Source organism: Bos indicus x Bos taurus, chromosome 17, assembly GCF_003369695.1.
Source record: "Bos indicus x Bos taurus breed Angus x Brahman F1 hybrid chromosome 17, Bos_hybrid_MaternalHap_v2.0, whole genome shotgun sequence".
Lineage (NCBI taxonomy): Eukaryota > Metazoa > Chordata > Mammalia > Artiodactyla > Bovidae > Bos > Bos indicus x Bos taurus.
The window spans coordinates 55,424,903-55,451,246 of record NC_040092.1 but is presented as its reverse complement, the minus strand read 5'-3'; the positions used below and the strand labels follow the sequence as shown (position 1 = coordinate 55,451,246).

Below are 26,344 nucleotides of genomic sequence, written 5' to 3'. Positions count from 1 at the left end.
GTGAAAAAGTTGGCTTAAAGCTCAACACTCAGAAAACGAAGATCATGGCATCCAGTCCCACCACTTCATGGGAAACAGATGGGGAAACAGTGTCAGGCTTTATTTTTCTGGGCTCCAAAATCACTGCAGATGGTGACTGCAGCCATGAAATTAAAAGACGCTTACTCCTTGGAAGGAAAGTTATGACCAACCTAGATGGCATATTCAAAAGCAGAGACATTATTTTGCCAACTAAGGTCCGTCTAGTCAAGGCTATGGTTCTTCCTGTGGTCACGTATGGATGTGAAAGTTGGACTGTGAAGAAGGCTGAGCGCCGAAAAATTGATGCTTTTGAACTGTGTGGTGTTGGAGAAGACTCTTGAGAGTCCCTTGGACTGCAAGGAGATCCAACCGGTCCATTCTGAAGGAGATCAGCCCTGGGATTTCTTTGGAAGGAATGATGTTGAAGCTGAAACTCCAGTACTTTGGCCACCTCATGCGAAGAGTTGACTCATTGGAAAAGACTCTGATGCTGGGAGGGATTGGGGGCAGGAGGAGAAGGGGACGACAAAGGATGAGATGGCTGGATGGCATCCCTGACTCTATAGACGTGAGTCTCAGTGAACTCCGGGAGTTGGTGATGGACAGGGAGGCCTGGCGTGCTGCGATTCATGGGGTCGCAAAGAGTCGGACACGACTGAGCAACTGATCTGATCTGATCTGATCTGATGTTACTCAAACAAGAATCTAGATGACCCACACTCTACCTATGCCACACCAACTAATCTATATACAGAGGAAAAAAACTGTGAACTACTATAGGGAAGTATAGCATGTGTTAGACTGAATAATCGGCCCCTATTTTTCATTCCCATGTAACTGAATTATATACCCACATGTCTAACATGGCTTTATGGTGAGCAGAATGTATTTCTCCATCCCTTCACTTGGGCTTGGCCATGTAACTTATTCTAGGCATGTTAATGACACATGACACGAGAAAACTTAAAATATATTTGTGTGGTTGGAGCTCCAACGATTTACTATGAATCAATGTGGATTCTTTTCAATCTGGATCCCAGAATGAGATAACTGGAACAGACCTGAACTTGGCACCAGCTTGAGGAAGAGCCTGTCTAGTCGGCCCACAGATATATGAATAAGAAATAACTAACTTTGGTATATGTCACTGAGATTTTATAAGTCTGTTACACAGAAGACTCTTAGAAGAGTCCCTTGGAATGCAAGCAGATCAAGGCAGTTAATCCTAAAGGAAATCAACCCTGAATACTCATTGGAAGGACTGATGCTGAAGTTCAAATACTTTGGCCACCTGATGCGAAGAGCCAACTCACTGGAAAATACTCTGATGCTGGGAAAGAGTGAAGACAAAATGAGAAGTGGGTGGCAGAGGATGATGGTTGGATAGCATCACTGACTTGATGGACATGAATTTGAGCAAACTGTGGAGATAGTGGAAGACTGAGGAGCCTGGTGTGCTACAGTCCATGAGGTCACAAAGAGCTGGACACAACTTAGAGACTAAACCACAGCAATACAGCAGTAGCTGACTAATCAATAGCATGAGTAATAAAAAGTGGCTTATTTTGGATCAAAAGGTTTTCTATTGAAAACCCAAATAACTATCCAAACCTATCCTAAGGACACAATCTATGAGAAGGCTTTCCCCCTAAACACTTTGCTTTCCCACAAGTTATCAAGTTTTGAGGTAAGATAAACAAGCAAAACCTCAAAACAGAACAAATTATTCAAATACTTCTTTGTGACAAGTATTGTACGCTCCCCCCCTCCTCACACACACAAAGAGAAAAAAGTGTTTTAAAAAATAGAATACTACTTCTTAAGTGGGAAAACTTCACACAATACTCTTTACAGCAAAGACTCTTCTAGTAGCACACTAAAAATAATTAACTCTAAAACTAAGACATTCTTTTAAAGAAAAAGTATCTCCAAGTTAATTTTCTAGAATTATTACCTTGATATGATCCTACCTTATTCTTGGAGTATGTCAAGGAATTTTCTGAAAAGAAGCAAAAGAATATTATTACTTACTGTTTGTGAATTACTCTATAAACAAATATTATAAATACTGAGAAAATAACAAATTATTTTAATAGCTCTAGATGATACAATAATTTTTACATTTTTTTTCTTATCAAGAGGTACTTTGCTCTCTTCAGAGTAGTCAAAAGGGCAACTCTTAAGATCAAGCAAGAATTTAAGTCAGTCAGAAATTTGTGAAAAATCTTAGGAAGTAATTAAACTTCAGTTATCCAGATGCCCTGAGGTTCCCTCCCTGACCGTCTGCCATTCTTTGCCTGTTGTCTTGGCTACCAACACCCACTGCTCACATCTAACAGGGGTGGATTTCTTAGTTGAAGCGCACTTGTTCAACACAAAAGAGGTTTTGGTTAAGTCATGATTTTCCCATTTAACACCGTGAGCATGAAGTGCAGTGCATCCCTGGTCTGCCTTACTCTGGTCAAGGAGAAATGACCTCAGTCACACTTCTCACTCATCTGTGTTCTAATTTAAAGTAATATTTTCAATTTAGCATGGAAAGCTGATCAATTTTAGAAGGTTAAAGAGCAGCACTGTTCAACAGAAATATAATGCAAGCCCAAATGTGAACCATGTATGTTCACATTTAACATTTACATCTTAACATTTTCTAGTAGCCATATAAGAGTAACAGACACTAATAAAAGTAACATTAATATATTTTAACCCAAAGATCCAAAATATTATCACTTCAACATACAATGAATATAAACAATTATTAGTGAGACACCTTTACATTCTTTGTTCACACAGTCTTTGAAATCCAGCATGTATTTCATACCTCTGCACATCTCAATTCAAACCAATCACATTTCAAGTGTTCAACAGCCACATGTGGCTATTGGCTACACAGTATGACAGAGCAGATTTCCAGTCTAATGATCTTTCTCAGGGATTACCAGATTGTTCTTTCATGAACTGCATTGAGAAATTAAGACTGAAGGATGCTGAATGTAAAAATGGATCCCCTTTACTTAAGTGAAAATTTCAAAGGGGTGATAGCAGTAGAGAGATTTTTTTTTTCTAGAAAGTAGGTTGCAAGTATAATCTAAAATTTACTGATGAATTAAATAATTGTTTCTTTTTCCATAAAATCAGTTTTAGAGTGAGAAGGATTCAAAGATCATGAAACAGATTAAGTGATTTGATCACGATATGCAAGAGCATCTGTCACGATCAGTACTGAGAAAAACAGAATCTTGTTCATTTTTAATCATTCTTTTTTGAAAAACATTACCTATCCTGTGCGTCCTTTGTGCACCTACATAGGTATCAAAAATTCGCTGCAATTCACATTTTCCAGTCATCTGTCGTAAGAGCCATTTCATCCAAAATCGAAAAAAGTGCCCATAGAAGAACTCCCACAAAGCAATAAACATTTTTTTTTCCCTGCAGAAGGAAATATATGACAGGTTTAATGACCCTAAATTGGATTTTTTTAAAGGGAAAAATTAGTTTATCCAACTCATTGAATCCCAAATTACATTGTTAATCCATCATGTCTGTTTTATAGTAGTCTTAGGCATCTAAGAAAACAATGGCAGGTGTAATATACGCCATTTATATTAATTAAATGATGCTGGTCAAAAGGTCTATTTACCTCTTCTAAACAACTGTAAAAATCAAACTATTTACCTAGATTCAAGCTCTCGGTTCACTATTTCTTATTCTTTGAGAATAGGGATCAACAGGCCAAGAACGAAAGAATCCCAGCTAAGCAACGATTAAATCAAATACAGTATACATGAGAATTGTTTGTATAAGGAACAACTCTTCTTAACCCCGTGGATAACCCAGTTACATGTGTCCCAGTCAGGTGATCCCAGCAAACAAAAACACTACATATAGCTTACAAATTGAAGTACAAAGTTGAACACGGAGTAGATCACACCCTGGCTAATTGCTGATTTTCCATTCAACAGGTGAAGGGCAGAAATACTAAAAAGAGTGATAAACTACACCCTCGATAAAACTTAATCTTTATGCCCTAAGAAAAAAAATCTTCGGTTCTTAACATGGAGCGGGGTGGGGGAAATGCAAGTCAGGAAGAGTTACTTAAAAACTAAAGAAAAAGCTCATCTCCGTCCTGGCTTAAATATTCCCACCGATACATAGTCTCCCGAGGGATTGTCAAATTCGAAATCCCCTCAAGTCAGCGCAGAATCTGTGCAATCAGAGACGGGCTGAACTGTGACTTTAAAAAGAATCCATCTGGTCCGCGCTCATCAGAACAAAAGAAGCCGAACTGCCAAGCAGAGGGAACGCCAGCCTCGAGGCGCCAGAGCTCCCCAGCCCTTGGGGTGTCGCTGCGCCGCCGAGCCCCCCTCCCGGAGTCTGGCCGAATCCAGCTCGCGCCCTTCCCGCGAGTGGGAGGGAACGGCTCGCACAAAGCCCCGCCGGCCCGGATGCCCAGTGGACTTTCCGCAGGGCGCCACGGGGCTCGCGCGCCTCCAGCGAAGCCGCACCCAAGCAGCACCGGGCGAGAGGAAAACAAACAGCAGCCACCTCAAGGGAGCGGAAGAACTAGGAGGAGCTGGAGCTGCCTCGGTTTCCCCAACTGCAAACTGCCGGCAACGGAAACGACGCTACTAGCCGTGCGCTCCCTGCAAGCACCGCGACCCGGAAGTCGGGGAGCGAGACGGTGGGAACGCCTTCCCCGGGACACTGCTCGTCCCCGGCCCGTCCCACCGGCTTCTCCGATTGGCCCGAAATCCACCAATCGCGACCTCTGAAAGAATGACGCGCCGAGGGGCCCCGTCGCGCGTGCTCGGAGGCTGGAGACGCCCGACAGTTGCCCTGACAACGGCTACCTCGCGGCGTGTCCCGCGTCAAAGATAGGTCTTTGTCGGAGGGGCTCTGAAGATTTCGCTCTCCTTCAACTTCAGGTCAGTTGCGCACTGGAGAAGCGATGTGCTTTGTGTGACTTTCATAGAGCCAAGGTTACAAAAGCACTTTCACCTACATTTAGTCTTAACTCTGTGAAGTAATTAGCACTTTATGGATGAGGAAACGGAATTTATGTTGAATGACTTGCCCATGGCCACTAGCAGGAAGATAAGGAGAGCCCTGTATGCTGAGTAAAGAAGTTTAGACCTTGTCCTTTCATAATATATATCTAATCGTCAATTAATAGGACATTTATCCCGTAACTGGTGTTTGTTTTTTCTTGAAAAAGTAATTTATGTACATGATTATTTTTTTTTAAACCCAACCTCAGACAATGTATTCATTAAGTCAAGTAATCTGTTGATTGGCTGTTATGCACCAGGCAGTGTTCCAAAAGGGAGTCATACACCAAATAAATGCAAATATTTAGTATGTCAGGTGGTACTAAAGTAAAAGGGTATTAGGGAAAGGAAGGAGTGTATTTACATACAGTATAGTCAGGGCAGTCTCCGTGTTACAGTGCCACTTGAGTAGTGATCTGAATGAAGTAAGACAGGGAGAGAATCTGGAGGAAGAGTATTCTAGACACTAGAATAGCAAATGCGAAGGGCTTTAATCAGGAGCATACTTTGTAAGTTGGAGGACTAGCAAAAGGACAGTATGGTTGGAGAAGAAAGACCAGGGGGAGAGTAAAATATAAGTACAAAGGACAACCTATATTGAAAAATGACTTTTACCCACCCATGCACAACTCCTGGCCCCTCAACCCCTTGCTCAAAAGCAACCAGTATTAGTTTTTTATACTTTCAGGGGTATTCTATGAAAATGTGTGTGTGTGTGTGTATACATATATATATAGAGAGAGAGAGAGAGAGAGAGAGACAGGTATATATAATATTCCCTCCCTCCATCTCATTGTTAACACAGATTGAAGCAGCGGTACACACTCTTCCACACCTCAACCACATTTTTCAAAAAGGCGCTAATTGTAAAACAGTAGACATGTGAAGGGTGCGTAAGTCCTCATCCCTGACCCATAGAAGCAACCAACTTGGCAATGAAATCTGGACGTATACTATAATGATAAAACATAGACTCAGATCTTGAAAGGAACTTAAAGATCATCTCAATGAATATTTTTTTATTGTACATAAAAAATATTCAAAAGGCAAAGTTACACAGCCAGTCTGGCAAATTTAAGATCTAGAAACAAACTTCTATTTTAGGGGTCTAGTATTACATAATACCTTCATATAATAGAGAGTGAGATAATTCTGTAGTACAATTATGTAATTCTTTTACCTTTTCAAGGTGCTACACTGAGTGGGGGAGGGGCAAGAAAGGAACTGTTCTTATTGTCTCCATGCTGCCTGTTAGCCCATGTCTATCCAGGTTTTTCTCCGGGAGAGGAGAATGCTCACCCGTTTGGTCAGAACTCAGGAAGTTGATTGAACTGATTTATTGGAAGTAGGATCACTGTCCATTATGACGCCTTGTGCATATGATTTCCTTGTCTGCCACAAATTCATTTGCTTGTAAGAAGGCAATGGCAACCCACTCCAGTACTCTTGCCTGGAAAATCCCATGGATGGAGGAGCCTGGTGGGCTGCAGTCCATGGGGTCGTGAAGAGTCAGTCACGACTGAGCGACTTCACTTTCACTTTTCACTTTCATGCATTGGAGAAGGCAATGGCAACCCACTCCAGTGTTCTTGCCTGGAGAATCCCAGAGACGGGGGAGCCTGGTGGGCTGCCGTCTGTGGGGTCGCACAGAGTCAGACACGACTGAAGTGACTTAGCAGCAGCAGCAGATACGTTAAACCAGTCCTGTGCCTCAAGGAAGACTGGCTTTCTCTCTCTCCTATTCTATTTGGCTTTCTTTTTCTATGTGGCTGGTAAATGATGGTTAAATCCTAAGATTAGAATTCTGTCTTCAAAAAGATAGGACCTACTTAGGTCTCTGAACTAACTTCTAAATTTCGACCAGGTCTTACTAGATATGCCTACATGGAAAACAAAGGCTATAGTGTAATGGAGTTTGGTTGTATTTCTGAGTAGTACTGAGGAATCTCTGCTTTCTTGGATTCTCAGACTAAACAGCCAAGGCACTGTTGATTTAGAAGCTGCTTAATGGGAAGAGTTGTTTGGTATGACTGTTAATCAACAATTTGTTATGGTGTTCAGTTTGATTCATGTGCATCCGTGTGTGCTAAGTCACTTCAGTCGTGTCCCACTCTTTGCAACCCTATGGACTGCAACCCTCCAGCCTCCTCTGTCCATGGGATTCTCCAGGCAAGAACACTGGAGTGGGTTGCCATGCCCTCCTCCAGGGAATCTTCCTGACTCAGGGATTGAACACGAGTCTCTTATGTTTCCTGCATTGGCAGGTGGGTTCTTTACCACTAGCGCCACCAGGGAAGCCCCCGATCCATAGATGACACAAATAAAACATCAAGTCTTTTGAAGTGTGTGAACTCTGGAATGCAGCAAGTTTATACTGAGAAGGAAAACTATATTCTCCTTCCACTAACAGTGAAATGGATTACTTCCTTAGACGCATTAAAAATGTTAAGGACAATCGACAGATGAATGGATAAAGAAGTTGTGGTACATATACACAATGGAATGTTACTCAGCCATAAAAAGGAATGAATTTGAGTTAATTGTAATGAGGTGGATGAACCTAGAGCCTGTTATTCAGGGTGAAGTAAGTCAGAAAAACAAATTTTGTATATTAAAGCCTATATATGGAATCTAGAAAAACAGTACTGATGAACCTATTTACAGGGAAGGAATGGAGACACAGACACAAAAAATGGACTTGGGACACAGCAGGGAAAGGAGAGGGTGGGACGAACTGAGAAAGTAGCATTGACATATATACACTACCATGTATAAAATAGACAGCTAGAGGGAAGGCGCTGTATAACACAGGGGGCCCAGCCTGGTGCTCTGTGATGACCTAGAGGGGTGGGATGGGGGCTCAAGAGGGAAGGGATACATATATATACACACACATAGTTATGACTCATATGTGATGTTGTACAGCAGAAACTAGCACAACACTGTAAAGCAGCTGAAAGTGAAAGTGAAGTCGCTCAGTCGTGTCCGACTCTTTGCGACCCCATGGACTGTAGCCCACCAGGCTCCTCCGTTCATGGGATTCTCCAGGCAAGAATACTGGAGTGGGTTGCCATATCCTCCAATAAAAAAAATTTTTTAAATGTTATGTTCAGTGACAACCCTGATTGGTTTTATGCTGATTTGTGTTGCACTTCCCTGAAACTATGTTAGACACTGTGCTTAGGGGACCCCCTGTGTGTGAATTCCCCATATAATTCTTTTAATGGAAGCCCAAGGCAATACACAGAATTACAAGGTAAATGTGTACAGCTTCTAGTAATGGGCTTTACCAATGAAAAGAAAATGTAAGCTATGCAGAATTAAGGTAGTGGGCTGGGGTAAAGATAGTAACCAGAACAAAGCAAATAAACACTGAATTGGGTAGAACTATTTATTTGATCCAAAAAAACCCAAAAATAAAACAAAACAAAAACCAAACAAACAGAGGGTAAGAATGAGGGGGAGTAAAGAAGCAAGAATTTTGACAGGGACCCTACAGAGAGTTTGGTGGCACATTAACAATGATTGGGAGCAGGGAAACCTACTCTAGTTCCTGTGTCCACCTCACCTAAGTTAACCTAAGTCTGTTCCAGTTATCCCAGCCTAGATGAGTTTAGGGCTAAGGATGCTGAAGATAAGAGGGAAATAAGGTGTGTTTAGCACAGAGAAGTTATTTTATTTCATCTATTAGGATTGTGGGGGGAAAGCACAACTAACTTGAGGGTCAGGAAGTCTTCAGTTGACCCCTGGTAGGAGGTCCAAGATTGTATGATACAGTTGATGTTGAGTGGCAGAGGATAGTGGAAAATCTTTGGGGGATCATCTAACTGAGGTGCAAAATGTATTGTATTATCATCAGGAGAATGGAAGGACAATATTAAGGTACGAAATCGAAATTTGGGACAAATGAAAATGTTATGGTGTGTGCGCACATGCTCAGTCACATCAGTTGTGTCTGACTCTTTGCAACCCCATGGACTGTAGCCCGCCGGGCTCCTCTGTCCATGGGATTCTCCAGGCAAGAATACTGGAGTGGGTTGCCATGCCCTCCTCCAGGGGATCTTCCTGACCCAGGGATTGAACCCATGTCTCTTATGTCTTCTGCATTGGCAGGTTCTTTACCACTAGCCCCACCTGGGAAGCCCAAGTGTTACGGTAGGCAGCACCAGAATCACAGTGAGGCTGAAGCTGGAGAAATAAAGTAGGAACTATCCAGTGCTTGCCATTGCCCGAATCTCTAATTAGAGTAGATGTGATGAAGTGCCTTGTCACTACTAGCTTAAAGCCATTTCTGTCTTTTAAGAGACAGAAATTTGCCCTTTTATGTGTTTTCAATTAAACATACAAAAGGAAAGCCCCGAGGACTGCTCAGACCTCCGTTTGTAGTTAATACCAGGCAGTGTCAGGTTCAGGAAAGACATAGGAAATCTCATCTCTCGTTAGAAAATAATGCAAGCAGCAGTGCTAATCTCCACCAATGCTTTTTATTAATCCTCTGTGGTCCATAAGAAAAGACCCTTGGAAATAACTGTTGGTGATCATGATTTAAACAAGGGAGCTGGAGAATCCCAGGGACGGGGGAGCCTGGTAGGCTGCCCTCTATGGGGTCGCACAGAGTCGGACACGACTGAAGCCACTTAGCAGCAGCAGCAGCAGCAGCAGCTGGGACTTCCCTGATGATCCACTGGTTAAGACTTCACTTTCCAATTCAGGGGGCGTGGGTTTGATTCCTGGTCGAGGAGCTAAGATCCCATAAGCTTTCAGGGTCAAAAAACCAGAACATAAACAACAGAAGCAATATTTTAACAAATTCAATAAAGACTTTAAAAATGGCCCACATTTAAAAAATCTTAAAAAATCAAAATAACCAAGGTAGTTACCATGATTTAAATTAAGTGTCCGTTGTACCAAGTATTTTAAAAAACTATATAAGAGGTTCAACAAACTTTGACTGCAATATTTTTTGTGACATCTATGCTGTCTTCTTTTTTTTAACATTTATTTGACTACAGTTGATTTACAATATTGTGTTAGTTTCAGGTATACAGCTTCAGATTGTTTTCCATATAGGTTATTACAAGATACTGAATATGGTTTCATGTGCTAGATGGTAAATCCTTGTTGTTTATTATATTTAGTGGTGTGTATCTATTAATCACATACTCCTAATTTATTACCACTCTCCTTTTCCCTTTGGTAACCATAAATTTGTTTTCTATATCTGAGTCTGTTTTTGTTTTGCAAGTGAGTTGATTTGTACTTTTTTTTAAGATTCCACATATAAGTGATATCATGTGATATTTGTCTTTGTCTGACTCACTTTACATAGTGTGATAATCTCCAGGCCCATCCATGTTTTTGTGGATGACATTAGTTTGTTATTTTTTATGGCTGAGTAATATTCCATTGTGTATATGTACCACATCTTCTTTACCCATTCATCTGTCAGTGGACATTAGGCTGCTTCCATGTGTTGGCTGCTATAAATAGTGCTGCTATGAACATTGGTGTGTATGTAACTTTTTGTTTTCCATTCTTCCAAATGTATGCCCAGGAGTGGTAGTCTTTTTAGGAACCTCCAGACTGTTTTGCATAGTGGGTGCACCAACTGACATTCCCATCAACAGTATAGGAGGGTTCCCTTCACAGCTATGGTATCTTCTTGATCTCACTCTCAGAGTAAGATCAGTTTCCTTGTACAGGAAAAGGAATGTATAATATGTTTATGGTTCTTCTTCAACGACATCTGACCTTGGGGACTCCAACTCACTGCTAAAATTTGGTGAGACTGTATTTAGAGATGATCACTATCAAAATGAAATTAATTCATTATACTGATTACATCATGATCATTCCCCACCCTGGAAGGAGACACTCAGGAGATATGAGAGCTGTTACTGGTACATATGATGCACAGAATCAATCCAGTTTAGATTAAGAGCTTAGCTAAATCAGTGAAATTTCTAAAGGTAACTTAGGGCCTCTAGAGGTGTTATATAAATAAACAATACATTACTCCCCCTCGAGGACTCTATCAATAAAAAGGAGGCACCACGCCTTAAAGGAATATTTGACAAACTATGAAAAATATATAATAGGTACTGGCCCAAGGCTGCTGCTGCAACCCTCAGTTCTAACACATTCATACATAATTTTACATAATTAATACATAAGTTTCTGATGCTACAATATATTCAAATTGGAAACTTTGAATTAAATATAATACTGCCACCTTGTGGTGACCACTGGGATTTGGGGCTCAAAAAGTTCCTGATGATGGCACTAAGAGAGCCAGTTTGCCAGCATGCTGTTTGTGGTCTGGTATAAACAGTCCCCATGGCGCTGGTGGTAAAGAACCTGCTTGCCAATGCAGGAGATGGAAGAGACATGGGTTTGATCCTTGTGTTGAGAAGATCCCCTGGAGAAGGGCATAGCAACCCACTCCAGTATTGTTGCCTGGAGAATCCCATGGACAGAGGAGTCTGGTGGGCTATAGTCCATAGGATTGAGAGTTAGACATTACTGAAGCAGCTTAGCACACATAAACAGTCCCCATAACTTAAGAGTGGCGAATTATATTAAGGTCTGAACTACCTGTGATATAATATGGGTGATATCAGCAAGAAGCTGCACAACAAAATTCTCAAATAAAATGAAATTCCTATCCTGAGAATTGTCTCTGTGGAGTTATAACACATAGCAGGCAGCATCTCTGCTTTTGGACTAATTCGAAGTTCACTTCTGTGGCTAAACTGTCTAAACCTCATGACTCTTTGCACTAAAATGAGACAACTTTCTTGGTTTATCCATAAAAGACCCTGCATAGTACAAACCAGAATATAAAAAACAGCTACCATTTGTTCTATAGACAGTAAAAACAGTCAGATGATGTCAAGGTAAGTTCAAGCAATGGGCCAATTGAGAGCATAGAAGATGGTGGAGGGAGAACTTAGTTCTTTGCCTCAGGCAATGTTTGGACATGTTAAAAAGAGTTATAGGCAGTAACCAGTAAGCGAATCTGGGTGATGCACCCATTGCTTACTACCTGTACGTTATATAATACTGTACATCAACTTTGTATCAATGAAAATAAAAGTGTTTATTCTGGTCCCAGTTTCTTCTCCACACAGTTGCCCCCAATCCCCCAGTGAAATGGAAAGAATTCCAAAACCTGAGAGGAAAAGGGAGCCACACCATGGAAGGGCCTGGAATCCCAAGCGATCACATAGAAAATTGCTGGTCAATTGGTCATTACTTGAGCAAGAACAAAACGTCTACTGTATTAATCCATAGAGGTTTCGAAGTTCATGTGTTCCTGGAGCTGGTTGTACTTTAATTGGTTGTTAATATGTTTAAATCATCACTATGAAGTAAATAAATAGTGAATATGAAGATAATGTGTTTGGATTTATGACTTAGACTGTATATACATATTTGAATTATAATAGCATACAGTTTATAGTAAAATGTACAGAAATAAGCAGTAAGCTTGCCTTTTCACCATTTGGATCTAAGAGTCTTGATGCAAATACAAAGTGTTTCTACAAACGTCAATTGTATCACACAGAGCCTGGGTGTTTTGAATAAATCCATCATCCTTTTGAGCCTAGCATCATGGCCTCCTTGGGTTTTCCAACAGAGATGAACTATGTGGATAAATTAAAGCACCAGCTCTTTTTCCATTGGATATCCTGATTTGCTCCTTCCAAAACCAACAAAAATCTAGTGACATTCAGAAGCAGTTAAGAGCCAAATTTAGAAAGATTCAACAATTAGAAACTCTTGGCTATTAAATCGCTTTCCTTCAGTTTAGCAGGATGGAAAATAATCCTAGGACTTTTTTCTGGGCAAATGGACTTGTTCAATTAGGCCTGTTTACAGTGAGGTTTTTCTTTATATATAAGGCCTTGTAAGTTATCAACGTAACTATGCCTACCAAAATTTTGTTGGGCTCTCATTGTACCCTTACCCATGAGGTTTATGTGTACAGGGTTGTTTCAGTATATTTATTGTTTATTTGGGGAAATTAGGCTCTGAAGCAGTTTTTCCTCCTGTGAGTCCCATGGTCTCCTTGGAAACAGGCCTCCAGCTTCTTCCCACAGCCAGCTCTTTTTCTCCCAGAGCTCATCTACATGGTATGGTAAAGAAGCAGGAAGCCCTCTTTTCCCAGGCGTCCATGCACAAGTATTCTCTATACCATTAACCTTCTTAACCACTGACATGAATGTCTGGAAGTACATTTCTTAGGAAAATCATCAATTATTCAATCTGCTTTAAATAAATTTCTCCCTTAACCGTGGATATAACTCAGGCTCATCTTGGGGATCTCTGCCCCTATAGCAAAATGAAAGGCAGATACCTGATACACTAAAAGCATTCAGAGAAGTGGTCTGCTGTAGTCACATTTTGATTCATGAAACACAGCAAACTTGAGACCTTGAGAGGTGGAAAGCAGTTGAACGGTCAGGGAGGAGACTGGGCATCCTGGACTGTGGGTAAATATCAAGAGAAAAGGCACAGAAACAGAAGCGTGAACATGACATGTTCAGGATAGAATTGAGTCTGGCAGGTCCTTAAGGCATGTAAGGGAATATCAGGAAATACTCTTGAGAAAGCAGAGAACAGCCTGATGGGTTGAACTTTATCACTACGGAAGAATGGAGCTACTTAAATGAGACAATTGACACTAGAGAACTGGAAATCTACTGGAGTAAAAAGTGGGCTGCAGAGTGTAGATACTACAGCGTGGCCAGCCTGAGTATCATCGTAAGAATATGGCTATTGGGGTAGTGTTAGAGCAACAGAAGTGCAGGTCTGGAAGATGAGACATTTCAAAGGAGGACTGTAAAGATTTATAAATTATGGGGCATAATGAAAAAGAGTAAATTGATCAGGAAAACTATGGTGACCTTGACAAAAGTCAAATGACTGTGGGAAGATAGCTAGCTTGGGGAAGAAGTTTGAACATCATCTTTCGGGACATCCAAGAAGTGCTGAGAAGACGGTTAATGAGACACTGGAGCTCAGGTAAGAGAACAATGAAACACTGATTTGGAAATTCCTTTGTGCTGGATAGGTGGGTTCTCCCACTTGAATCTACTCTATATCTTTTCCCACCCTGCTTCATATGTCGGGAGGAAGGGTCGTATAATATAGCATATAGTACATCAAGCTGAAGTTCCTTTTCTTTTGGTTCCCAGTAGAACTTAGCCAGTAGGAAGCACTGGCAAGAGACTGAAGGGATGGAGGAGAAGAAAGTAGAGGTATTTATTCCTCTGAGCTTCCTCTTTTGGCACCTGGGTAGATCACCGCTTAACTGAAGGCCACAACTTCTAGCCTTTCACTCATGAGTAAACGCACCTTAAATAGCATCCTCACGCTGGCTTGTGTTCTAATCTTTCTCCTGTCATGGGGCCAGAAATTAGCCCAATCAGTGGTGCAGTGCTGATTTGAAGTAGTAGTAGAATGATTGCTACCAGACACTGCCAGGGAATCCCAAATAAGAAGAGAGATCAGAGCAGAGAACCCAAAAAACAAACCACATTTAACCTGCCCAGAGAGTATAACCCTACTGATGTTCTCCTAGTGTTTCCCAGTTTTGGGTAAAAATCTGAGAAGCTGATACCTTAAACTTGGCTGAGCCCAGCAAATCTCTCTTGGGCTGTTGCTCATTGTATTTACAACTTTTTTGTTTTGTTTTGTTTTTTCCCCACAAAACTTGACTCCCTGCTCCTTTCTTTGGGGAGACGGGGTACCAAAATATTTTAAAATAAAGGTAAGGGGATTAAACTGAATGTCTAGTCTTGGTCACTCCCCACACAAAAATCTAAGCCTCCCAAGTCACTTGGGCACTTGACAGTTACTATTTAAGGCTGTGCTGTGTATGTGCTAAGCTGCTCAGTCCTCTGTCCATGGGATTCTCCAGGCAAGAATACTGGAGGGGGTTGGTGTGCCCTTCTGCAGGTGATCTTCCCAACCCAGGATCTAACCCTTGCCTCCCACATTGCAGGCAGATTCTGTACCACCTGAGTCACCAGGAAAGTCCATTTAAGGCTAGCAAATTCCAAGTAAAGACACATATTTTCTTTAGGAAATTCTTGTCCATGTACAAAGTTTGTATGAGAAAAAAGGAACCGCTTCCAGCAGTGCAACTTGAAGCAAGTTGCTCAGCATATTAGGAAGATGATGTTATTTTCATTTTATACTTTTAAAAAAAGACTGAGCTTTTGTGAGGACTTAATGAGGTCATGTATGCAAACTGTTTAGCCCAGAGTCTGGCTAAAGCGACATCTTACAGGACAATAAAGTTATTAAGCACTCACCTGGAGTGGGAGCTTTCGCATAGCTTATTTCATTTAAAAATCAGCAGCCCTGGCAAGCGGTTCAGGATAGAAGGCCAAAACTGCTGCTGGGGGAAGGGAGCTGGGTGCGTGTGTGGTGGGTGGGTGGGGGTTGGGGGGAGCTAGGTTCCTTGCGACGCCGGGGAGGGGCGAAGCGGCGCGCGCCCCGGGGGGCAGGCACAGTGCGTGCCCATCCTTAGCCGGTGGCGGGGTGGTTGCTGTGTGCACTGCTGTTCTAGCCAAGCTGTGGGTGGCCGCCGCCGTCGAATCAGCACCATGAGGACCAGGCACGTGAACTTGCTCATCACGCTCATCGCTGTCGTGCTCTTCAGCTTCTCCTGCTTCTGCATTTCCAGGATGACTCAAACCAGTAAGCGGCGCCCGGCTTCTCCCGCCTTTTTTTCGGTTCTGGGGCTTCAGGGCTCCAAGATGACTTGGAGCGGCCGTGTTGGAGAAAAGTGGGAAGATGTGGGAACATGATGGCTGTCTCTCGCTCTCATATTAGGGTCTTTCAGATGTGACCCCCACACCCCGCCACCACCACGCCCTTAAACGGCCAGCGGTTAAACTGTAAAGAACGCCCCTGCCTCACCGGGTGGTCGTGACCCCTGCGGGGCGCGCGCGCTAATGGCAGGTCAGCGGGGTTCCCTGGTCCCCTCACCTCTGCGGGCTGTTTTCCCCACAGAGGTTCAAGGGCCCCTTCCGAAGTGCCCTGCATTCCACACAGTTCGTCGTTCTTTTCCCCATCGTTTTTTTTTTTTTTTTTTAATTTGAATATCTGACTTTAGGAACTCCTTTTACACAGCCAGCCTCTTTCCTCTTTCGTATTCTATCAAAATGTCAGTTTTGAGTCACACTTCAGGGCTCCCAAGCGTTTTTGGTTTTGTTTTGCTTAGGGATGAGGTGACGGAGAGAGAGACACTATGAATTTAGAGTACTGGTTTAGCACCTGATCTTTCTCAAATGGACCATGTGTGTTACCGCTTTGAAATGCACCAAGGTTTTTAGTTTACGGTTGTCTGTAGGGTTGCCGATTTAGCAAGTGAAAATGGAGGTTGTCCTGTTAAAGTTGAATCTCAGATGAACAATGAATGCATTAATTTGAAGTACAAAAACTGCATGGGATATATTTATACAGAAAATATTATCATTTGTCTGAAATTAAAAGTTAACTAGGTTTCCAGTATTTTTTCTTTCAACTGTAATCCATAGTGAGTATATATATATATATATATATATATATATAGTTGAATTTTGAATTTAAGACTCAGGAAAACTGCAAATATATTAACTCAGCCTTCCAAGATTATTCTTATATATATTAACTCCACCTTCCAAGGTTGTTTTTGGTTAAATTTTAATTCTTCTTATTAAACACATTTATGTATGACTCAGGGTGCACACTAAGTAATCTTGGTAGTAAGATGCTGGTTCAAGTTTGGAAGTGGCTTTAGTCCTATAATTAATGTTGATGTAATCTCACTAAAGTTAAAATTTTGTTTGTTTCCTAACGGTAAATTTTGTCATGTACATGCAATATCAACATTTTACCCCATTTGTTTGAAAAATCAGAAATGTATATTAATTTGATTTATACTGATCTTCAGTCATTTTATATATTTTTTTCTTCTTCATTGCCTGTAAAGAACATTATCCAAATGTGTTTTTATTTATTTTAGAACAGTTAACAATGAGCACTTTCATAACAAAAAAATAGTTACTGGTAATTAGAAAGCAAAATAGAAACTTTGTTTTGTAGTAATTTTGGAAGATAATTTAGTAACCTCAGAAAGCATTTTAATACAGTTAGTATTCTTATAATGAAATGGTAGACTTTGACATACATACAATCATTTGGATGTTTTTTTTTTTTCCAGTTTTGTCCAGGAAAATGAAGTTTGATTCCTCAAAATGTCTATTAATAAATATTCCCATCATTTGTATGTTCAAGTTCAGAAAATGAGATATTGTTCTTGAGAATGCACTACTCTTAAGAGCAGATGAAACAGGTTTTTCATTTTCTAAGTATGTGTCTCTATGGAACCTAGCTCTAAAATAATTAGGAAGTCAATTGTAGCACTATAATAAGATGTTCTTACATCAACAGAAGAAAACACAGACTTCACTTAGTATTTGAAATAGTGGTTTTTATAGAACACCAAAAATGGTCCCTCTGTCTTTAAACCATGATTTATGGTTATAATTCTTATCAATGAAACTTTGGGAATACTTATTAGAAAAATAGTGACTACCTAGTGCTTTATTCTTCCCTTCTTAAAATTAATTTTTATGTCTAGATAACCTTTTAGTTTCTTTTTGGAAACTCCTAGTATTACTAATTCATTGGTTTGTTCAATAAATATGTAAGTTCCATGAGGAGAGGAATTTTTTCCCTGTTTTTGCCTGTTTGCTTCACTGCTATATCCTCAAAATCTTGAAAAATGTCTGCATATAATAGATATAGGGGCTTTCATCTCATTGATGTTAACTACTCTCCTGAATTATGTGCTTATTTTTTCTTTGCTTTTTAGAATATAGTTTTCATCAATTTATACATGTCCCCTATACTATGCTGTTTAGTTTGCTTTGTTCCTGAGCTTTCTAAAACTCAAATCTGCTGACAGTCTTTATAGGCCCTTCTACATTCTTTGTCATGATCAAAACCAGTAGTCTGTTAGATGCCCTGGCCAGCTGTGTTCTCATTCCATCTTGCTGGTGGGAGGCATTTGTGCCAGAGGGTGCATGAAGGTGGTAGTCACTTTGCTTTTCATGGTTCCTCTGCCAAACTACTAGCCCTCACTGAAGTGTAGGGGTTCAGGCAGCAGCAGCAGATCCAGTATTGTCAGGGATGACAGGCATGGGAGGTAGCTAGCAGATGGCCAGGGGCCCCTGCGGAGGCTGCATCACCCAATAAACACTTTCATGAAAGAGAATCTGGAATTGCTTATTTGCCTTACTTGGGCCTGAACCCATGTCTCCTGCACTGGTAGGTGGATTCTTCACCATTGAGCCACCAGGGAAGTCCCCAAGACTCCTCTTCTTTAACATCAAGGACTCAGCCAGTGAAAAGCCACAGACTCTTTGTTTACCGTGGCCCTCCCTACTTCCTTTTCCTCTCTATTAAAGAGTGCTTCTTCCTTTGCTGTGCAGGGACTTAGCATATGGCTCACCATGGTTGTGGACTCTGAATTGCAATTCTCTGCTGATACCAAATAAACTCATTTTTTTTTTTTTTTCTGGAGAAATAACCAGCGATCTATTTGTTTTAGGTCATCAATACTCTTTGTAATGTTAAAATATTTCCCCATAAAACTAGGGCATAGAGGAACCACTCATAGGGAGTTTAAAGAGCATGGTACATAGTATAATTTGATTATTGCAAAGCATACATGGAGGGGTGTAATCTGAAATGTATTTACCATTTTAACTACCTCAAATATTCTTTCTTTGAAACCACAATGGGTATACAAATAAGTGAATAATAAGTTTAAAATGGACCAATACTTAAACTTAATGCTGTGTCTCCTTCTTTTGCTTACTGACTGAATCACTTGCTTTTCCCTCACTATTCACACTATTTTATACTTATGTATTTATGTTGTTGTTTTCTTAGTCTAGAATACCCTTCCCTCTCTTTGCTATATGCAAAATTAAACACATTCTTCAAATTTTCTAATATTCCCTCTTCTCTGAAACTTTTTCCACTTCCCTCCCCGACTCTTCAGTCCTCCTTAAGAATTAGTCATTAAAAAAAAAAAAAGAATCATTCTTGCCTTCCTTTCCCTGTAGCACTCAATGATAATTCCATTTTAACAATTAATTTATAATTAGTTGTTTAAATATATGCTCTTTTCCCCAACCAGAGCACCCTGATTGTCAGTTATTTAGGGCAGGAACCTGGCTTTATTTGTGTTTATTTACCTATCACATAGCACAGTGAATGGTACATGGTAAGTATTAAATGGAAGAAAGTATGACTATATCAGCTTGCTTCTCATTACTGGAAATGTTTGGTGAGTGAAATAAGATGGAAAAGTCAGATTGTGGCTATATCGTATCAGACTTCCTATAATAAGATAGGGCTCCCTGGTAGCTCAGCTGATAAAGAATCTGCCTGCAATGCAGGAGACCCCAGTTTGATCCCTGGGTTGAGAAAATCCCCTGGAGAATGGAAAGGCTACCCACTCCAGTATTTTGGCCTGGAGAATTCCTTGGACTGTATAGCACCAAAGAATTGATGCTTTTGAATTGTGCTGAAGAATACTCTTGAGAGTCCCTTGGACTGCAACGAGATCAAACCAGTCAATCCTATAGGAAATCAACGCTGAATATCCATTGGAAGGACTTATGCTGAAGCTGAAGCTCCAACACTTTGGCCACCTAATGTGAAGAGCCTCTGATGTTGGGAAAGATTGAAGGTGAAAAGAGAAGGGAGTAGCAGAAGATGAGAAGGTTAGATAGTATCACTGACTCAAGGGACATGAGTTTGAGCAAAAATTTCAGGAGACAGTGGAGGGCAGAGGAGCCTGGCATGCTGCAGTTCATGGGGTGGCAAAGAGTCAGACACGACTTAGTGACTGAACAACAACAATTTAAATTTAGTAACAGAAACAGTGCAAATTCTTTCTCAATTAAGCAAATTTTGTTGTTAAGACTGCATTTACTGTAACTATCAAAATTTAGCATCTGAATGGCTTCCCTGGTGGCTCAGACAGTAAAGTGTCTGTCTACAATGTGGGAGACCTGGGTTTGATCCCTGGGTCTGGAAGTTCCCTGGAGAAGGAAATGGCAACCCACTCTAGTACTCTTGCCTAGAAAATCCCATGGATGGAGGAGCCTGGTGTCCATGGGGACACAACTGAGCGACTTCACTTTCTTTCACTTTCTTTAAGGTGTATTGTAAAAGTATAAAATATGCACAGGATTTAGAATACTGAGCACAAAAGAATGCAAACTATTCCATTAATTGTCAATACTTTTGTGTTGATTACATGTTGAGAAATATTTTAGATATATTGGATTAAATTTTCTATGCTATTTATAAAACTTTTTTCTTTTTAATTTTTTTCAATGTGGCTACTAGAAAGTTTTAAATTACAAATGTGACTTGCATCTTACTGTTCCTGGGGAGCAGTGCCTTGGACCTCTGCTGTACCTCTGCTGTGAGGAGCAAAGTCAGTGGTACTAAGGATTTTACCTGGACTCTTCTTATGGGTGAAGTCACTTTTGCCTAGTGTACGCAGGGAGTGATATTTGTTTTCACAATTTCACCTCAGTTAACTCAAAACATCAAATTATTCAAACTTTTGCAAAGTAATTTTGTAATGGCTCTTCCTCTAAATATGTAACTGAATATGCAGTAACATAAATGTTTTAAATAGAACATTGATGAATTGAATTATCAGGTAAGAATATACAAGGAGCAAATCCAAGAGTAGATATTATATCCTTTAATATTTCTGTATGGTTGTTTCTAAAACTACTCTTTCCTCTGGAGAAAACTCTTTCATTTACCAAATTAATCCCTCAAGGACTGACTTACATTGTGGAAGTATAGATATGTTGCATCATCCATGACTCCAAACACAGTATCCATTTTGCAAAGAGTATATTACCCTGGGAATCCCAATGACAGGATTATCTTGGTTAAACCCACATCCATTGTAAACAGTTTAAGCATCCTCAAATAGTATCCACTGTGTGAATATTCAAGATTTATCTGGATAGTGGCAGTTCTTTTGATCAAAGCATAATTCACTTTTATAGTCACTCAAATTAGTTCCTATGCTGGCCAGTCCATTTATACATTAATTTGTTCATTCATTCATTCAGCATGTATTTGTGGAAGTGCTATGTGGCAGTCACTGTTTGAGGCATAGAGAATTTAATACTTAAAAAATCCAAAGTTCTTGCACTTCTCAAGCTTTCATTCTATGGAGCTCTAGAGAGAGACATAAAAACAGTGAATAATAACAGTTAATAGGAATAATAAACAGGAGTAGGAAGTCAATGATAAGTGATTTGAGGGGGAAAAAAAAAGGACAAGGGGAGAAAGGGATGTGCTATTTCATGAAGGATGTTAGGGTAAGCTGCTCAGAGGAGGCAGCATTTTAGCAGAAAACTGAATGAAATTAGGGAGCTCTGGCCACTCAGTATCTGCAGATGAGCTGAGAAAATTTGCAGGAGTCAAAGTGTAAGGTGGGGAGAGTGGTTTGCATGAGGAACAGCATGGAGGCCAGTGTGTCTGGAGCTGCTCCCCAGAATCAGGTGGGAGGGACGGGGATGAGGCCAGAGAGGGAGCCAAGGCCTGACATGTAGGGCTCCGACCTGGTGAAGATTTGGCTCTTTGTCTGAGTGTGATGAGAAATCTCTGACGGGTTTGGAGCAGGGAAATGGCATTACCCAACCTTTGCCACAGGCTACATATATGTATATTCTTGTTTATAAAAGGCAGACAAGTGAAAAAATATTAAATGTTTCTGTCCAGATATATCACCATTACTTTTATACCTTTGTATTTTACCTTAATTTAAAAAAAAATTCCTCTGGAATTTATTCTCTTCCATGGGGTGAATTCTCTTTTATTCCACCTCAACTGACAGCCAATTTCTATGCTTTCCTTGCTAATTAAAATATAAAATTTTCCCATATTCTTGTGTTTCTAATAGTTTTCTTATGTATTTTGATATTTGACTATGTAACATAAAGAATTTGTTTGTATCATAGATTATGATGAACACATAAGCCTTTTTCAGTGTAAAACGAGCCACTTTAACTTACTGCATTTTCCCCTGTGTGATTGTTTTTGACATTTTATACTGAAGCAAAGGGAAAAAAGTAAGCACAAGTCTAGAGCTATGTAAAGCTAAACACGTAGGGTGGTTCTCTTTAAGCAGTGAAATTACAATGGATTTTTCCCTTTTCTGTGCCTTTTTCTAAAATGCAAACCTATGTATTGCTCCTCTGCGAAGATGTTTCCATATTTCAGCAAAGTGGCCAAGACTGGAGACCACTTGGTGCCCTCATGCTCTCTGTGCCGTGTGTTTGCCACACATTTGGATGCCTCAGGAGCATCACGACTACTTCTGCCCCACTACTTTTCCCATTTCCCAATGCAGATTGAATACCAGGTTAGAAATCTAGGGTCACGTTGGAATCCTGAGAGGGATTCTGTTCTCTTCTCTCGGAGCAGGCAATGGCCCCCCACTCCAGTACTCTTGCCTGGAAAATCCCATGGATGGAGGAGCCTGGTAGGCTGCAGTCCGTGGGGTCGCTAGGAGTCGGACACGACTGAGCAACTTCACTTTCACTTTTCACTTTCATGCACTGGAGAAGGAAATGGCAACCCACTCCAGTGTTCTTGCCTGGAGAATCCCAGGGATGGGGGAGCCTGGTGGGCTGCCATCTATGGGGTCGCAGAGTCGGACACGACTTAAGCGACTTAGCAACAGCAGCATTCTCTTCTCTATCAGTTGAAAGTGAAAGTGAAAGGCGCTCAGTCATGTCCCACTCATTGCAACCCCATGGACTGTACAGTCCATGGAATTCTCTAGGCCAGAATACTGGAGTGAGTAGCCTTTCCCTTCTCCAGGGGATCTTCCCAACTCAGGGATCAAACCCAGGTCTTCCAAATTGCGGGCAGATTCTTTACCAGCTGAGCCACAAGGGAAGCCCAAGAATACTGGAATGGATAGCCTTTCCCTTTTCCAATGTATCTTCCTGATCCAGAAATTGAACCAGGGTCTCCTGTATTGCAGGCGGATTCTTTACCAACTGAGCTATCAGGGAAGCCCCTCTATCAGTTAAGTCTTTGCAATAAAAGTTCTCAGATATTTATCATATCCATCTCCTACTTCCTAATCCTTTGTGCTTTGCTGCTGCTGCTGCTAAGTCGCTTCAGTCGTGTCCGACTCTGTGCGACCCCATAGACGGCAGCCCACCAAGCTCCCCCGTCCCTGGGATTCTCCAGGCAAGAACACTGAGTGGGTTGCCATTTCCTTCTCCAATGCATGAAAGTGAAAAGTGAAAGTGAAGTCGCTCAGTCGTGCCCGACTCTTAGCGACCCCATGGACTGCAGCCTACCAGGCTCCTCTGTCCATGGGATTTTCCAGGCAAGAGTACTGGAGTGGGCTGCCATCGCCTTCTCCCTTTGTGCCCTGGTTTATTCTTTATCATCTCTCACTTGAAACTAATATCACTATAGGTTCCTAACTGATAGTTTCTCTGGCATTAGTTTTGCTTTCCTGAAACAATCTTCAATGGGGTCATCAGAATGATCTTTCTAAAACTATTAGGTAGTGATTACCTAATAGTCTTCAGTGATGCTTCACAATTGAGATAGTTGTTCCCATGATAGTCTGTAGTGGTGTTCTAAGATGTATAAAGTTACCCAAAGAAAAACGAGTGATTCCATTATCTTTATATTAAAACAAATATGTATTGTGGAATGGGCTACAAAATTTGCCCACATTTTAAAGAAATGTTACAGAAATTCCATGAATGTTGTGGGCATTTCAAGTTATACCTCCCCCTGTGTCCCTTTTCTTCAAATTCACTGCCATTAGAGGTGTTTTATTTTTTTTTAATATATATTTTTTGGCTATGTTGCATGGCATGTGGGATCTTAGTTCTCTACTGGGGATCAAACCCATGCCCCTTGTATTAGAAGTTTGGAGTCTTAACCACTGGACCACCAGGGAAGTCCTCTAGAGGTTTTATAGAAGAAAGGTTTGAGAAACACTGGTTCATATGAAAAAGTTCAAGCTCCTTATCATAGCTTGTCAAAAAGACCAGTATAATGAGATCCTTTTTTACCTTCACTATGAATTTTCCCTGTGTTGTCCTGAAATAATGAACAGCTTCTGGGTTTGTAGAGACTGTATTTTTGAATGCCTCGTTGCCTTTTTCACACTGCTTTCCAACAGAGTACCTTTCTCTGTTTCCTTGACTGTCTAATAACTCGAGCTCCTTCAAGAGTCAGTGAGCGATATCATCCTTCAGAATCCTTCCCCAGCCTGCTCTCCCTCCCATCCCTAGCCGTCTCACTGCTCTCTGTGCATACTATTGGCATTGCATGCCAGGGGTTGGACTTGTTCTCCGCCCATATTTCCTTAAGGGGGTATCTTTCATTTCACCCTCCTAGAGAGGGCATTTGAAAGGGAACCCTTGGAACTTCGCCCAGCAGCTCATTACATTTCTCAGAATACTGAGGGTTCTCCTGAATAGTGAGATTGTTCAGACCTAGCATCAGTGGGCCAGATTAACAACGTGGCAGAATTGCTTCCTTAAAAAGCCAACTTGGGCCATCTCTGGCTTGTCCTCTTATAGTAACTGTCTGAAAGAAGGAGTGGGCTTCCTGTCTACTCTTTGCTCCTGAGTAGTAGGCACACGTGGCAAGTCATCCGCTCTGTGGATGTGGCCTGACTGTTGTCCACCTCCTGTTTCAGGAGTGAGGCGAGAGCAGGGGTAACTTGGGTGGGCAAATAGGACATCCCAGCACATTGTGCAGTATCCCATTGTCAGAGCCTCGAATAAAGCTCACAGTCCCTGTTTGGAACTGATATTATCAACGTGTGTGCTTAGTTAAAACCTAAGGAGAAGAGAATCTATAATATCAGAAATTTCAGTCACTAATTTAGTTCTATCAATCAGCCTATAAACTTCCTGAAAGCCAGAACTGACCATCTCTATTTTATATTTCCATGGACAAGGAGTACTTGACATATAAAAGGTGTTTAATTTTTTATTTCTTAATTTTTTTGTGTGATTATAGACATAATGAAAATGATTTTAGGAACAAAAAATTTTGTGAAAATAAGAAATAAAAAGTGATTCAACAAACCAAAGGTTGTATATTAACAAAATATAAGCTTGTACACTTTTTTTTTACTATATTAATGTACTTTCTTTGCTAAACGGAAATAATCATTTGCACCTGAAGGAACAAAGGCTAACAGAAATTAAGTAGCTTGCCCAGCGTCACACAAATATTCGGCCATGAGAGCCACCAGAACTCTTAAAAGGTATTCTGTAATTTATTTAGGATACTTCCATCCCTGGGCATTATGGTTGTTTTCAGTTTTCTCACGGTGATAAATAATGCTGCTTATGTTGAATATCCTTAGAGCCAAATCTGTGTACATATTTCTGGTCATTTTCTTCAGAAAAATTCCTAGAAGTGAATTTTTTGCCTTTACTTGCTTTTCCCTCTAAGTTCAAATCTAATACATGCACAAAATGGAAAATTTGGAAAATACAGAAAAGCACAAAATAATAAAGCAAAAACTATTGATAATCTCCCCTTCTAGATATTACCATTTTTAACACTTCATTCTTTTTTATGTATACATGTACATGTATATTATATGTATATAGCACTATATGAGCTTCTCTGGTAACTCAGCTGGTAAAGAATCCGCCTGCATTGCAGACCTGGGTTTGATCCCTGGGTTGGGAAGATCCCCTGCAGGAGGGCATGGCAAGCCACTCTAGTATTCTTGTCTGGAGAACCCCATGGACAGAGGAGCCTGGCGGGCTACAGTTCATGGGGTCACAAGAGTCAGACACGATTGAGCGACTAAGCACAGCACAGCACTATATATGTTGTTACTGTTCAGTAGTTAAGTCGTGTTTGGCTCTTTTGGGATTCCGTGAAGCCTGCCAGGCTCCTCTGTCCATGAGTTCTCCAGACAAGAACACTGGGGTGGGTTGCCATTTCTTTCTCCAGGGACTATATACATACACACATACATATAAATGTAGTGTTATATATAACTGTATTGAAGTATATACTTTACATTTTGTTATAGAAAATTGTATGATATTGCCTAGGATCGAAACTGTGTCTCTTATGTCTCCTGCGTTGGCAGGTGGGTTCTTTACCACTGGCACCTCCTAGGAAGCCCATATATTATAGAAAATTACATGATATTGCTA

The 26,344-nt window shown here is 40.8% G+C and overlaps 2 protein-coding genes and 1 long non-coding RNA gene across 5 annotated transcripts in view; 2 read left to right on the top strand and 1 right to left on the bottom strand.

The window, feature by feature from the left end:
• The window catches only part of ELMOD2 (ELMO domain containing 2), a 29,431-nt gene extending 24,694 nt beyond the window's left edge, over positions 1-4,737 (bottom strand). The window contains exons 1-3 of one of the 3 annotated variants that reach the window (XR_003515278.1): positions 4,567-4,688; positions 3,299-3,450; positions 1,992-2,020 (exon numbers count right to left, since the gene is read on the bottom strand). Coding sequence is in view for 2 of the 3 variants with exons in the window: in XM_027567403.1 (XP_027423204.1) it covers positions 1,992-2,020; positions 3,299-3,440 (171 nt within the window). In the remaining variant the exon portion in view is untranslated. Of the gene's footprint in view, positions 1-1,991; positions 2,021-3,298; positions 3,451-3,914 lie in introns of all 3 variants that reach the window. The other 2 variants (XM_027567403.1, XM_027567404.1) reach the window with 2 other exon arrangements.
• A 91-nt stretch (positions 4,738-4,828) lies between these two features.
• LOC113907790 lies at positions 4,829-12,466 on the top strand. The gene is made up of 2 exons (XR_003515279.1): positions 4,829-4,946; positions 12,184-12,466. It is a non-coding gene; the product is annotated as an uncharacterized LOC113907790 (long non-coding RNA).
• A 3,144-nt stretch (positions 12,467-15,610) lies between these two features.
• Positions 15,611-26,344, top strand: part of MGAT4D (MGAT4 family member D) — a 50,890-nt gene continuing 40,156 nt past the window's right edge. The window contains exon 1 of the mRNA XM_027567357.1: positions 15,611-15,779. Within this exon, the coding sequence (XP_027423158.1) occupies positions 15,686-15,779 (94 nt within the window). The 5' untranslated portion in view covers positions 15,611-15,685. The remainder of the gene's footprint in view (positions 15,780-26,344) is intronic.